General features: G+C 37.6%; 1 protein-coding gene across 4 annotated transcripts in view; it reads right to left on the bottom strand.

Moving 5' to 3' along the window:
- The window catches only part of LOC133649597 (uncharacterized), a 49632-nt gene that overhangs the window by 13018 nt on the left and 19956 nt on the right, over window positions 1-16658 (bottom strand). For 2 of the 4 annotated variants that reach the window (XM_062046206.1, XM_062046203.1), the window contains exons 7-14: window positions 15941-16041; window positions 13875-14007; window positions 12279-12438; window positions 12073-12196; window positions 11981-12012; window positions 9390-9453; window positions 5040-5110; window positions 4840-4879 (exon numbers count right to left, since the gene is read on the bottom strand). In XM_062046206.1, the coding sequence (XP_061902190.1) occupies window positions 4840-4879; window positions 5040-5110; window positions 9390-9453; window positions 11981-12012; window positions 12073-12196; window positions 12279-12438; window positions 13875-14007; window positions 15941-16041 (725 nt within the window). Of the gene's footprint in view, window positions 1-4839; window positions 4880-5039; window positions 5111-9389; window positions 9454-11980; window positions 12013-12072; window positions 12197-12278; window positions 12439-13874; window positions 14008-15940; window positions 16042-16072; window positions 16114-16658 lie in introns of all 4 variants that reach the window. The other 2 variants (XM_062046204.1, XM_062046205.1) reach the window with 2 other exon arrangements.

Below are 16658 nucleotides of genomic sequence, written 5' to 3' on the forward strand. Positions count from 1 at the left end.
TTAGTATATATGTCATGTAGTAACATTCATAATAACATGTAATATATACATGATGTTAGTATATATGTCATGTAGTAACATTCATATGAACATGTAATATATACATGATGTAAGTATATATGTCATGTAGTAACATTCATAATAACATGTAATATATACATGATGTAAGTATATATGTCATGTAGTAACATAATAACATGTAATATATACATGATGTAAGTATATATGTCATGTAGCAACATTCATAATAACATGTAATATATACATGATGCAAGTATATATGTCATGTAGTAACATTCATAACAACATGTAATATATACATGATGTAAGTATATATGTCATGTAGTAACATTCATAATAACATGTAATATATACATGATGTAAGTATATACGTCATGTAGTAACATTCATAATAACATGTAATATATACATGATGTTAGTATATACGTCATGTAGTAACATTCATAATAACATGTAATATATACATGAAGTATATATGTCATGTAGTAACATTCATAATAACATGTAATATATACATGATGTTAGTATATATGTCATGTAGTAACATTCATAATAACATGTAATATATACATGATGTAAGTATATGTCATGTAGTAACATTCATAATAACATGTAATATATACATGATGTAAGTATATATGTCATGTAGTAACATTCATAATAACATGTAATGTATACATGATGTTAGTATATATGTCACGTAGTAACATTCATAGTAACATGTAATATATACATGATGTTAGTATATATGTCATGTAGTAACATTCATAATAACATGTAATATATACATGATTTAAGTATATATGTCATGTAGTAACATTCATAATATGTAATATATACATGATGTAAGTATATATGTCATGTAGTAACATTCATAGTAACATGTAATATATACATGATTTAAGTATATGTCATGTAGTAACATTCATAATAACATGTAATATATACATGATGCAAGTATATATGTCATGTAGTAACATTCATAATAACATGTAATATATACATGATGTAAGTATATATGTCATGTAGTAACATTCACAATAACATGTAATATATACATGATGTAAGTATATATGTCATGTAGTAACATTCATAATAACATGTAATATATACATGATGTAAGTATATATGTCATGTAGTAACATTCATAATAACATGTAATATATACATGATGTAAGTATATATGTCATGTAGTAACATTCATAATAACATGTAATATATACATGTTAGTATATATGTCATGTAGTAACATTCATAGTAACATGTAATATATACATGTTAGTATATATGTCATGTAGTAACATTCATAATAACATGTAATATATACATGATGTTAGTATATATGTCATGTAGTAACATTCATATGAACATGTAATATATACATGATGTAAGTATATATGTCATGTAGTAACATTCATAATAACATGTAATATATACATGATGTAAGTATATATGTCATGTAGTAACATTCATAATAACATGTAATATATACACGATGTAAGTATATATGTCAAGTAGTAACATTCATATGAACATGTAATATATACATGATGTAAGTATATATGTCATGTAGTAACATTCATAATAACATGTAATATATACATGATGTAAGTATATATGTCATGTAGTAACATAATAACATGTAATATATACATGATGTAAGTATATATGTCATGTAGCAACATTCATAATAACATGTAATATATACATGATGTAAGTATATATGTCATGTAGTAACATTCATATAATATTTACCTATTTTTATCATGTCAAGGATACGTGGTGCATTAATTAAAAAAACAAACATCACAACATCTGCTTTTTTTCCCTTCTAACAACATGACTGATTATTACTCTCTGCAGACTTCATGAGAGCCAACAAACATAATTAAACATCACTTACTGTACAATGTCTGCTGTCATTAGGATGCAGATTGCTAGCATGTTCATATATTCCCGTTTAGATGAAGAATGACTCACAAGGGAATAAGCGGTAGAAAATGGATGGATGGATGGATGACTCACAAAGAAAAGGGGGATGGAACCAAGTGTCTTTTTCTGTTGTCGCCATTGCCGGGATTAAACTGGCTGTCAAAGTGTACCAACTTGTCAGAATGTCCTTGTCCTACTATCCAGGTAAAAGGCATGATTTACTATGATCTAGTAAGTAGATCATAGTCAACTTTATTGTACTATAAGTGCTAATGCAGTTTGTCTGCGTTAGCACTTATAATGACAATATGACCCATACTTGTTAATATTCAAGTCATGAAATGTAAATGTTGTTGTTGTATTGTTGGCACTTTTTCAATGGTCATTTGTTGGGTTTTATGGGCAAAATCGAGGACCTCCCATTGGCTTTGTTGTAAACAGACTTTTGTTTGCGTGTATTTACGAGTTAGAATGCATTAAAAAATACATGTCTTTCATAATGATTGTAAACAGGCCATATTTCAAAAGTATGTATTTATGAGAACTTTGTTTCCTCATGAATTCACTGTTACATATTGAGAACAGACAGGTGTTACAACATTGCTATGATAGGAAAAGGTTTAGGATTAAATCAACTCTGCTGCAATGAGAAAGTGGTATCATATTGCAATTGTATAAACCAGGGGTCACCAACCTTTTTGAAACCAAGAGCTACTTCTTGGGTACTGATTAATGCGAAGGGCTACCAGTTTGATACACACTTAAATAAATTGCCAGAAATAGCCAATTTGCTCAATTTACCTTTAACTCTGTTATTATTAATAATTAATGATATTTACACTTAATTGAACGGTTTAAAAGAGGAGAAAAAACGAAAAAAATGACAATTAAATTTTGAAACATAGTTTATCTTCAATTTCGACTCTTTAAAATTCAAAATTCAACCGAAAAAAGAAGAGAAAAACTTAAAAAAAGAATTTATGGAACATCATTAGTCATTTTTCCTGATTAAGATTAATTTTAGAATTTTGATGACATGTTTTAAATAGGTTAAAATCCAATCTACACTTTGTTAGAATATATAACAAATTGGACCAAGCTATATTTCTAACAAAGACAAATCATTATTTCTTCTAGATTTTCCAGAACAAAAATTTAAAAATAAATTCAAAAGACTTTGAAATGAGATTTAAATTTGATTCTACAGATTTTCTAGATTTGCCAGAATAATTTTTTTGAATTTTAATCTTAATAAGTTTGAAGAAATATTTCACAAATATTCTTCGTCGACAAAACAGAAGCTAAAATGAAGAATTAAATTAAAAAATGTATTTATTATCCTTTACAATAATAAACAATTTTTTTTACTTGAACATTGATTTAAATTGTCAGGAAAGAAGAGGAAGGAATTTAAAAGGTAAAAAGGTATGTGTTTAAAAATCCTAAAATCATTTTTAAAGTTATCTGAAAGTTATAAGAAGCAAAGTAAAAGAATTCATGAATTTATTTAAACAAGTGAAGACCAAGTCTTTAAAATATTTTCTTGAATTTTCAAATTCTATTTGAGTTTTGTCTCTCTTAGAATTAAAAATGTCGGGCAAAGCGAGACCAGCTTGGTAGTAAATAAATACAATTTAAAAAATAGAGGCAACTCACTGGTAAGTGCTGCTATTTGAGCTATTTTTAGAACAGGCCGGCGGGCTACTCATCTGGGGCCGTACTTATCAAGCTTCTTAGAATTACTCCTAAGAAGTCTGCTAAGAGTTGACTTAAGAGTAAATAAATTCTTCGCTGAAAGCTGCACTTAAAAGTTAGTTATCAAGCGTCTTACTCACACTTTCAGCGAAGTGTAGGACTGAATCTTAAGTGTCACACTCAGAGCTGAATTACGACATTACTATGTGCCGTAAACGGAATTTTAGGTGACGTCATTTCTGTGTCCATAGAAATGACCAATCACGGAAGGGAATCCGTTGTCTAAGAATAAAGAAATATCTTGGAAATATTTAAGTGGACAATGGGAGTGTATATTTTGACAATAAACTACAAAATAATACAAAATGAAATAGTCCCCGCTGGCACTCACGCTACCGCTCCCTCTCTTCTATCGCCCACACACTCACTGACGTCACTCACCTCACGGCCACACACATACGCTACTGTCACAACATTTTCTTTCCAATTCATTAATTAGGCAACTAATTTGAAACTGGTGTGGGTGGCTCTATATATACTAGCCCACTGCAGACACATGCAGAAATCAACAAGGAATCGAAAAGTATTAAATCTGTGACAAAAATAATATCCGCTCTGTCTAAACGATACCGTTTGATCAGCTGCTCGTCATCAAAAAAAACCAAAACATTGTTTCGTTCCCTGAACGTTCGCTCACGTCTCTCTCGCCTCAGTGCCATCCCCTGCTGGCAACTCCTAACCACTTAAGACACCTCTGAAGGTCTCTTAAATATCGTGGAGAGTAGGAGTGATTCTTAGACTTAAGAACGTTGATAAAAAGCTTTTATTCTTAAGTTTGAGAGTAGGACTAGATTTCGCAAATTCTCAGGACTTAAGTGTAAAATGGCACTCTAAGAAGCTTGATAAGTACGGCCCCTGGTCCTTACGGGCTACCTGGTGCCCGCGGGCACCGCGTTGCTGACCCCTGGTATAAACTAACACCATAACCAAAACAAATACATTCATTGCAAAGTGTTTATATGTTGTTTAACATTATCAGATCCCTATTATCATTATGTATATGCTGGACAGTGCTTCATTTAGGACCCAAACATTGTAGCATATGCTTATTTCTTGGAAACATCTCCAAACAACGGGCAATGCGGTGAAGCTGCAATATGGCGAGGAGCATGAATAAGTTGTTGGACTTACTCATGGCTTGGCGTGTGCTGGATGAGAGGTGGCTCCCATGCTGTTAAAGCCAATGGACATAGGCTCGGTTACATAAAGAGAGAAAGAAAAAGTGAGCAAAGCCATATTTCATTACAGATGTATTGCTTTTTCAGGTGTGTGCAAGGCTGGAGGGGAACTACTCCATGTTGTCATGTTGCACGTGTGTAGAATGTACTCACATGTTTCAGCCATGGAGCTGGGCAGCAGAACGCTGAAAGGATGAAGAAAAAAGCAACACTTGAGATGGTTTCTGTTGGATTCAATGACCCGTATAAGCTTCTTCTACTTTGAGCAGAACATAGCATATTCCTTACACTGATGCATGTTGAATTGTGCAGACCCACTCACAGCTGGAAATACAAACACGGTAGTATCTCGGTTTTGCTACGCCACACTTTTTCATCCATTTGGTGGGGTTTTTGTACAGTCCAAGTTATTGTATGGCCTAACATTGCACGTAACAAGTCAGTTTGCCTGCACATCATCCAAGACTTGGGATAGGCCACATGGCCTAAAATCTATATCGCGATATGTATTGCAGCCTCCTTCGATAACTATGTATCGCGCCATAATATTTGGTATATAAATATTACAAATATTTCAAAATGGGTTCCAAAGGCTCCTGATTTAGTTGCTGACATTTCCGGTTGTATTATTCTCTCAAAACTATTTAATTTACTGTTGCTAAGTGGTTAATTTCTGCTGCAACATGGTTGTATCTACACAGATGTTATGTTAGCACTTCTTCTTCTGTTCGGCTACTTCATATGAGTTACGGAGGCAGTATTAGTCGTATCAAGACTGATACTTGAAACTTTCAAGATCCTTGAATGATTCAATTTATGATCACAATTAGGGCTGCAACTAACGATTAATTTGATAATCGATTAATCTGTCGATTATTACTTCGATTAATAATCGGATAAAAGAGACAAACTACATTTCTATCCTTTCCAGTATTTTATTGAAAAAAATCCAGCATACTGGCACCATGTTGTGGACATTGGGGGTGCAGCATACACCAACAATAACACAGAAATGTAACTCATCAGAACTGAATCAGATATTGTACACGTTTCTGTTGTGAATAATAAAGGATTCATTTTAGGCTGCCTCTGAATAATAGCATGAAATATTCCAGCACCTTCATAACGTTTAGTTATACTAAAGCGTCACTCAAATCTAAATATATTTATATAGCTTTATCAGCCCGGCTACATTGATCCATTATGAAACCAACCTGAGATATTTCTGTCCGTTACGTTTATTTCCAAATTGGTAACCGTGCGTTTTCCCTCTCAAAACGGAGTCAAATGTGCCGAGGACACATTATCAGCCCCGCGTTGCAACAAAGGCATAACTTTAACGTTACTCACAAAAAAGCTGAACTCATGAATGCTTGTTGCCACTATGGACTTAAAAAGTTACGTACTGTGAGTTCTTCCCTTCATCCATGGCTCCAACATTTTTCCTCTTCAGGTGCTTCTGAAGCAACGTTGTACTTCCGTGCCATTTTGCAGGAAACGCTCTTCTTTGAAGTCTTTAAAGTGAAGTGTTCCCACACTTTTGACGACTTAGGTCGTACACTTTTCTCCATTGAAGCAATAACCTCAAGATGTTTCTCCGCTAAACTATCGGTCGTGTTTTCCTGCGCCATTTTTCGAATTGTTCCAGCAAAGGAGACGCCGTCGTCACGTGAGCTGCACATGACACATCATTGGCTAGCTTACGCCACCTCATGAGACGTAGCCTCAGCGCCGCCCTGGCGCTGTTTTGTACTGTTTTTGTACTTATTTTGATTATTGTTTTTCAGCTGTTTGTAAGTGTTGCAGTTTATAAATAAAGGTTTATAAAACAAACAAAAAAAAATAAATAAAATAAAACAAAAAAAATTACCAAAAAATAAATAAATAAAATAGAAAGCCTCCGCGCATGCGCATAGCATAGTTCCAACGAATCGATGACTAAATTAATCGCCAACTATTTTGGTAATCGATTTTAATCGATTTAATCGATTAGTTGTTGCATATAACCCAACAAAAACACAGGATGGCTGTATAACAATATCACTTATATTTACTTTTGCACAGTTGAGGGACCTTAGCCGCTAACGAGGATGCGTTTGTTGGCTAGTGGCTGTCAGATGTGTGTGCTCAACATGCATTATCAGCATACAATCAAAAGCTCTATTGTCATTTATATCCTAGATACGCCACACAACCCAATCGGTGACTCAGTCTTTCTATGACTGCAATACACAGCACCGTGGGGCCATAGAAAGTTGTAAGTGCCAGCCTTTGATGAAGAAGGTGAGAAACACGACTGAATCCTAAAAGAAGAACTAGCAAAGTACGAAGGTGCTGTCTGTGTGACCTCTCTCCCATTGCTCTTTGCCAAAAAGTCTCTGTAAAATGTATTTTATGTTCTTATTTTTGGCAGATTAGTTGGGTTTTGATTATTTCTTATAGTTGTTGTGCCATTTGGTGGTCCTCTAACCCAGTGTGTTTCAACCTTTTTTGAGCCAAGGCACATTTTTTTCATAAAAAAAATACGGAGGCACACCACTAGCAGAAAAAGTTAAAAAAATGAAACTCCACCAGGTTGTCTTGCCTTATTTTGAGTTTGTTGTTGTTTCCTGTGTGTAGTGCTCTACTTCCTGTCTTGCGCTGTTATTTTGGTGACCTTTCCTGTTTGGTTCTCCTGTAGCAGCTTCACGCCTTCCTTTGAGTGCTATTGCCCGCACCTGCTTTGTTTTGGCAATCAAGACTATTTAAGTTGTGCGTACGCTATCCTTCTTTGTGGGGACATTGTTGATTGTCATGTACGGGATGTGCTTTGTGCGCCACACGCTGTAAGTTTTTGCTGTCGTCCAGCATCGATTAAATCAATTAAAATCGATTAGTTGTTGCATATAACCCAACAAAAACACAGGATGGCTGTATAACAATATCACTTATATTTACTTTTGCACAGTTGAGGGACCTTAGCCGCTAACGAGGATGCGTTTGTTGGCTAGTGGCTGTCAGATGTGTGTGCTCAACATGCATTATCAGCATACAATCAAAAGCTCTATTGTCATTTATATCCTAGATACGCCACACAACCCAATCGGTGACTCAGTCTTTCTATGACTGCAATACACAGCACCGTGGGGCCATAGAAAGTTGTAAGTGCCAGCCTTTGATGAAGAAGGTGAGAAACACGACTGAATCCTAAAAGAAGAACTAGCAAAGTACGAAGGTGCTGTCTGTGTGACCTCTCTCCCATTGCTCTTTGCCAAAAAGTCTCTGTAAAATGTATTTTATGTTCTTATTTTTGGCAGATTAGTTGGGTTTTGATTATTTCTTATAGTTGTTGTGCCATTTGGTGGTCCTCTAACCTAGTGTGTTTCAACCTTTTTTGAGCCAAGGCACATTTTTTTCATAAAAAAAAATACGGAGGCACACCACTAGCAGAAAAAGTTAAAAAAATGAAACTCCACCAGGTTGTCTTGCCTTATTTTGAGTTTGTTGTTGTTTCCTGTGTGTAGTGCGCTGTTATTTTGGTGACCTTTCCTGTTTGGTTCTCCTGTAGCAGCTTCACGCCTTCCTTTGAGTGCTATTGCCCGCACCTGCTTTGTTTTGGCAATCAAGACTATTTAAGTTGTGCGTACGCTATCCTTCTTTGTGGGGACATTGTTGATTGTCATGTACGGGATGCGCTTTGTGGACGCCGTCTTTGCTCCACACGCTGTAAGTTTTTGCTGTCGTCCAGCATTCTGTTTTTGTTGACTTTGTAGCCAGTTCAGTTTTACTTTTGTCTTACATAGCCATCCCTAAGCTTCAGTGCCTTTTACTATTTTTGGTTTAAGCTTTACATATCTTTTTACCTGCACGCTGTCTCCTGCTGTGCTCTGCATATTGGGATCACGACAAACCATCCTTGACGCGTTCCCACTTCTACAAAGCAATGAACTACCTGCTGCCACCTACTGGTATGGAGTATTACAAGATTACCCTGCCAAGCGCTACACAGCAACAGGCACTAGACAACGGCACATTATTATGATTATTGATTTGCAAAAAGCATTTTTTGGACCAATTAGGTGAAGTTGCATTATTTCCCACGGCACACCAGACAATATCTCACGGCACACTAGTGTGCCGCGGCACAGTGGTTGAAAATCACTGCTCTAACCTTTTGTAATGAAAATTGAACCACAGGAGAATGTTACTCCAAAAGAAAAAGCAGTTGTATTTATCGCATCAGTTGTATATTTGTTATTGATGTCATTTTAGCCAATGGCAAAGACAATTAGAAGTGTTCAATGCAGTTTTGCTTGAATGCCACAAATCGACACACCATGAATAGAAAATCTGAGAAAAGAAAAGAGCCCCAAAATACTGGACCCTAATTGAAGAGTCAACGAGGTGACATCACCACGCTGAAGAGACACAATGAGCAGTGTGAAGGAAACTAAATCAACTCCATTTGCAGACTAAACATTTTGAAGTGACTTGACCAAACAAAAAGACATTTGTGTGCCTTACTGGTGGTCGTAGGTGGTGGAGAGCGTCTCCTCTTCACACGCCCACTCCTCACTGTCGTCTGTGACTGAGGGAAAACTCATCAATGAAACAAGTCTGCTGCGAGGTATTGACTTGCAGAACATCAAAGAATGTAGGACAGCTGCTCTGGACTACAGGAGCAAATGTCTTTTCAAACTTGTCGCTTCTCCAAGTCTATGGTGAATACACATTTGTTCACATCTTACCCTTGCAGCCCAAAGACCAGCACATTCATCTTCATTTTTTACAGATGAACTTGAACTTGTATTGTGCTTTTCCACAACAGAAAAATGTTTTCATTGGCACGGTCAGTTGTTTTTATGTTTACAATTGTTTTTCTAATTTGCATTAGTACACACCTGCACTGCATCATAATGTCACTAATACTTTGCCTTTCTCTTGTATGTCAACAAAGTAGTCAAACTATCTCATGCAGTGTAGTTTTACACCAATGTATGTCAACAAGGTAGTCAAACTATCTCATGCAGTGTAGTTTTACACCAATGTATGTCAACAAGGTAGTCAAACTATCTCATGTAGTGTAGTTTTACACTAATGTATGTCAACAAGGTAGTCAAACTATCTCATGTAGTGTAGTTTTACACCAATGTATGTCAACAAGGTAGTCAAACTATCTCATGCAGTGTAGTTTTACACCAATGTATGTCAACAAGGTAGTCAAACTATCTCATGCAGTGTAGTTTTACACCAATGTATGTCAACAAAGTAGTCAAACTATCTCATGCAGTGTAGTTTTACACCAATGTATGTCAACAAAGTAGTCAAACTATCTCATGCAGTGTAGTTTTACACCAATGTATGTCAACAAGGTAGTCAAAACTATCTCATGCAGTGTAGTTTTACACCAATGTATGTCAACAAGGTAGTCAAACTATCTCATGCAGTGTAGTTTTACACCAATGTATGTCAACAAGGTAGTCAAACTATCTCATGCAGTGTAGTTTTACACCAATGTATGTCAACAAGGTAGTCAAACTATCTCATGCAGTGTAGTTTTACACCAATGTATGTCAACAAAGTAGTCAAACTATCTCATGCAGTGTAGTTTTACACCAATGTATGTCAACAAGGTAGTCAAACTATCTCATGCAGTGTAGTTTTACACCAATGTATGTCAACAAGGTAGTCAAACTATCTCATGCAGTGTAGTTTTACACCAATGTACGTCAACAAGGTAGTCAAACTATCTCATGCAGTGTAGTTTTACACCAATGTACGTCAACAAGGTAGTCAAACTATCTCATGCAGTGTAGTTTTACACCAATGTATGTCAACAAGGTAGTCAAACTATCTCATGCAGTGTAGTTTTACACCAATGTATGTCAACAAAGTAGTCAAACTATCTCATGCAGTGTAGTTTTACACCAATGTATGTCAACGAGGTAGTCAAACTATCTCATGCAGTGTAGTTTTACACCAATGTATGTCAACAAGGTAGTCAAACTATCTCATGTAGTGTAGTTTTACACCAATGTATGTCAACAAAGTAGTCAAACTATCTCATGTAGTGTAGTTTTACACCAATGTATGTCAACAAGGTAGTCAAACTATCTCATGCAGTGTAGTTTTACACCAATGTATGTCAACAAGGTAGTCAAACTATCTCATGTAGTGTAGTTTTACACCAATGTATGTCAACAAGGTAGTCAAACTATCTCATGCAGTGTAGTTTTACACCAATGTATGTCAACAAGGTAGTCAAACTATCTCATGCAGTGTAGTTCTACACCAATGTATGTCAACAAGGTAGTCAAACTATCTCATGCAGTGTAGTTTTACACCAATGTATGTCAACAAGGTAGTCAAACTATCTCATGCAGTGTAGTTTTACACCAATGTATGTCAACAAAGTAGTCAAACTATCATGTAGTGTAGTTTTACACCAATGTATGTCAACAAGGTAGTCAAACTATCTCATGCAGTGTAGTTTTACCCCAGTAAATTACTGTAAATGGAAAAACTGTAGCACTGTTAACCGATAAAATTCTGGTGACTGACCTGCCAATTATTAATTTTTTTTTACTGTAGTCTATGATTGTTTTTGCAGTGAAGAGACAAGCGGCATAAAATGGATGGATTAATGTAAATGGAAAAAGTACCACTGTTTATTAACAGTAAATTCCTGGTGACTGAGTTGCTATTTTTTTAATAGTAAATATATATCTTAAATTTTACAGTGTACAAATTGATGGATGACTAGCTTTAAAATGGTAAGTCAAGCATGTATCAAGATAGTCACTTGTATAACAAAATGTTGTTGGAATGAATACAATCTATTTGTTTCTGTCACAATGAAGATAGATGAGAGATTAAGTACTTTGACGCATATTTCCAGGCTTTGGTGGGCCGTATACAATGAATTGGGGGCCTTGAGTTGGACACCTGTGGTCTAAATGCTCCCTGTGATTGAATGGCCAACAGTCCAGGGGTCATGAGAACGAGATGAGATGTTAATCATTTGAAGTAGGCTGTGAGAGTTGGCAGCTACATGGTCACACCATAGTAGAATATTGACGGTATTGGAAGTCATGAGATGGTGCAGAGGTACTTACAACTGCTTGTTAATACAGGGTGGCTTGAGGACCTATAGAAGAAAAGCAAAGACTGAAATGATGGCTCCTGACACCCCACTGATGTCAAGTACCTGCTCCCAATGCTGATGGTGTCCCCCTCCAGGTTGCCACCACGTCCAGCTGCTTGGGCCTTCTTGCCAAGTTCCAGCATTTCCTTCATATTCAGCTCCACATTCATTACTGAAATGTAGCCATCTGAGAAAAGCAGAGAAAAGTGCAATCCCTGGACTATATTGAGAAAACAAAGCTGGAAAGGACGTTTTGTGTGGACTCTGACATTTGTGGTTGGCATCCCGCGCCAACCATCTGCCTTTGGGGCAGTTTGTGGTGCGAATGATGCTGACCGTGTCCCCGCTGGTCACAGGCAGGTCATTCTTACGCACTTTACTGGCCACCATCACCTTGGCATGGTACATGGGGTCTTCACCACCTGTCACCTGAACAAGCATATTCATCACCGTATAGTCCAAGGTGACTTGAACATTCAGGAATAACAACACACACTGCAGCTAAGACTTAAAGGCCTACTGAAATGAATTTTTTTTATTTAAACGGGGATAGCAGATCTATTCTATGTGTCATACTTGATCATTTCGCGATATTGCCATATTTTTGCTGAAAGGATTTAGTAGAGAACAACGACGATAAAGATTGCAACTTTTGGTATCTGATAAAAAAAAAGGCTTGCCCCTACCGGAAGTAGCGTGACGTAGTCAGTTGAACATATACGCAAAGTTCCCTATTGTTTACAATGATGGCCGCATGAAGTGAGAGAGATTCGGACCGAGAAAGCGACAATTTCCCCATTAATTTGAGCGAGGATGAAAGATTTGTGGATGAGTAAAGTGCAAGTGAAGGACTAGTGGGGAGTTGAAGCTATTCAGATAGGGAAGATGCTGTGAGAGCCGGGGGTGACCTGATATTCAGCTGGGAATGACTACAACAGTAAATAAACACAAGACATATATATACTCTATTAGCCACAACACAACCAGGCTTATATTTAATATGCCACAAATTAATCCTGCATAAAAACACCTGCGTGTTTGTTATGCTAGCTCCTAGCTCCTCTGCTAGCTCCTAGCTCCATAGAACACGCCAATACAATTCAAACACCTGATCAACACACACAATCACTCAGCCCAAAAGACCGTTCACCTAACCCAAGGTTCATAAAGCTTATATATTTTTAAAAAGTTACATACATACGCAAAAAAAAGTTGCGCACATACGGTCAAGCGATCAAATGTTTAGAAGCCAAAGCTGCATACTCACAGTAGCACGTCTGCGTCTTTGTCATCCAAATCAAAGTAATCCTGGTAAGAGTCTGTGTTGTCCCAGTTCTCTACAGGCGTCTGTGTATCGAAGTCAAAAGTCCTCCTGGTTAGAGTCTCTGTTATCCGAGTTCTTCCATCTTGACTGCATCTTCCGGGAATGTAAACAAAGAAGCGCCGGCTGTGTACTGTTGTTGCTGACTACGTTCGAAAAATACGTCCATTTCGCACCGACAACTTTCTTCTTTGCTTGCTCAGCTTCCTTCTTCATAATGCAATGAACATGATTGCAACAGATTCACGAACACAGATGTCCAGAATACTGTGGAATTATGAAATGAAAACAGAGCTTTTTCGTATTGGCTTCAATGTGGAAGGCATACCCGTGTTCACCGGGCTACGTCACGCGCATACGTCATCCTCAGAGGCGTTTCGAACCGGAAGTTGAGCGGCAAATTTAAAATGTCACTTTATAAGTTAACCCGGCCGTATTGGCATGTGTTATAATGTTAAGATTTCATCATTGATATATAAACTATCAGACTGCGTGGTCGGTATTAGTGGGTTTCAGTAGGCCTTTAATATTGTCCACAACCTACTTTGAACTTCTTTTTCATTTCATTCTCTTTCTTCTCTCTTTCCTTCTGCTCCTTTTTCTCCTTCTCCAGCCGCTGCTTCTCCCTCTTCTTCTGCTCCTTGCACTCGGCAAAGTTGGGGCTCTGGCGCTCCTTGCTGAAAACAAAATGGAATGTTGACTGAACATGAAGAGAAGCTCAGGTACCGTAATTTCCGGACTATAAGCCGCACCTGACTATAAGCCGCACCAGCTAAATTTAGGGGAAAATACAGATTGCTCCATATATAAGCCGCACCCGACTATAAGCCGCAGGGTTTTGATGTGTAATTACCGTAGTATGTAGGGGTTCCTGCTACCACGGAGGGGATTGTCGGGACAGAGATGACTGTTTGGGAACGCAAAGCGTCCCATTTATTAACAATAAATATTTCAATCATTCAATCAAACTTTCACATCTTTGACATGGCGAACAGCATTCGTGCAGAGTACAAATAATACAACGGTGCAAAGTAATACAAAGTGCTCGCCTGTACGTTATCAAAATAACCAGCCTACCGGTATATGAAAAGTCAGTCTTTAAAGGCCTACTGAAATGATTTTTTTTTTATTTAAACGGGAATAGCAGATCCATTCTGTGTGTCATACTTGATCATTTCGCGATATTGCCATATTTTTGCTGAAAGGATTTAGTACAGAAAATCGACGATAAAGTTCGCAACATTTGCTCGCTGATAAAAAAAAGCCTTGCCTGTACCGGAAGTAGCTGGTCACAGGAGCTAGTATTCCTCACAATCCCCCATTGTTTACAATGGAGCGAGAGAGATTCGGACCGAGAAAGTGACGATTACCCCATTAATTTGAGCGAGGATGAAAGATTCGTAGATGAGGAACGTTACAGTGAAGGACTTGAGAGGCAGTGATGGACGTATCTTTTTTCGCTCTGACCGTAACTTAGGTACAAGCTGGCTCATTGGATTCCACACTCTCCTTTTTTTATTGTGGATCACGGATTTGTATTTTAAACCACCTCGGATACTATATCCTCTTGAAAATGAGTCGAGAACGCGAAATGGACATTCAATGCCTTTTATCTCCACGACAATACATCGGCGAAATGCTTTAGCTACGAGCTAACGTGATAGCATCGTGCTTTAACTGCATATAGAAACAAAAAAATAAACCCCTGACTGGAAGGATAGATAGAAAATCAACAATACTATTAAACCGTGGACATGTAAATACACGGTTAATGCTTTCCAGGCTGGCGAAGGTTAACAATGCTGTGCTAACGACGCCATTGAAGCTAACTTAGCAACTTAGCAACGGGACCTCACAGAGCTATGCTAAAAACATTAGCTCTCCACCTACGCCAGCCAGCCCTCATCTACTCATCAACACCCGTGCTCACCTGCGTTCCAGCGATCGGCAGAAGGACGAAGGACTTCACCCGATGCGTTTGGCGGCCCGGAGACGTAGGAAGTCAAGGTGAGGTCGGCGGCTAGCGCGGCTAGCGCGGCTAGCGCTCCAACAAAGTCCTCCTGGTTGTGTTGCTGTAGTCCGCTGCTAATACACCGATCCCACCTACAACTGTCTTCTTTGCAGCCTTCATTGTTCATTAAACAAATTGCAAAAGATGTCCAGAATACTGTGGAATTATGAAATGAAAACAGAGCTTTTTGTATAGGATTCTACGGGTACCATAACTTCCGTTACCCTGACTTCGTCACGCGCATATGTCATCATACCGCGACGTTTCAGCCGGATATTTCCCGGGAAGTTTTAAATGTCACTTTATAAGTTAACCCGGCCGTATTGGCATGTGTTGCAATGTTAAGATTCCATCATTGATATATAAACTATCAGACTGCGTGGTCGGTAGTAGTGGGTTTCAGTAGGCCTTTAATCATTGTGTCGTCGTCTTCCTCCTGCGTACTAAAACCACCGAAATTCTCTTCGTCTGTGTCGGAGAAGAACAGGCCGTAAATAAGCCGCACCCTTGTATAAGCCGCAGGGACCAGAACGAGGGGAAAAAGTAGCGGCTTGTAGTCCGGAAATTACGGTAGTTTCAAAGAGTGATGTGTTACATACCTGTGCACATGGTTAGAAGATGAATGTTCTGCTGATACAGCGGCCCTGTTGGATCGGCACAGTGGGAGAAAATCAAAGGCCGTCCTCCATCTGGCAAAAATCTACGTCAATTACAAAAAGAGATGCTCATACCATGGATTCCGTGGCCAAATGTTCAGAGACACCTCCTCCTTCTTGAAGTAAACACAATCAATGATTTGTCATTCACCGGCACAGATGGAATAACAACTGGACATGTACACAGTGAATTGTAAACATTTATTTGTGGCGGCACACAATATTTGGACAGCCACAGAAAGATTTGACCTCCCTTTTTAGATGTTTTGTTGTAGTTAGGACACAATATAATAATATAATAGTACGGTCTTTCTTACTCCGTACGGAAGATGGCAGCTTAATTCTGCTTTACAACAGAACGCCACGACTGACTAGTTAACGTAACTTTAACATGCAAAAGTTATGTTGAGAATAAATTGTTTGTGACAGACACAAAGACGGGGTCAGATTAAATACAAAATGTGCTTCTTCCTACTCCTTTTCAGACATGCTGAATTGTGCAAAGGTAACCACGTTAACTTGTTAATGTCTGAAACAAATCCATCAAATGGTGATATCAGGGGGTGTACAGTGATGTGTGGAATATTTTTTAAATCAGCGCACATTTTCTCTGGCCCTAAAATCATGTTTTTTCTTTAAATCAGGTAAGATGCACATGAAG

This window comes from Entelurus aequoreus, linkage group LG05, assembly GCF_033978785.1.
Source record: "Entelurus aequoreus isolate RoL-2023_Sb linkage group LG05, RoL_Eaeq_v1.1, whole genome shotgun sequence".
NCBI lineage: Eukaryota > Metazoa > Chordata > Actinopteri > Syngnathiformes > Syngnathidae > Entelurus > Entelurus aequoreus.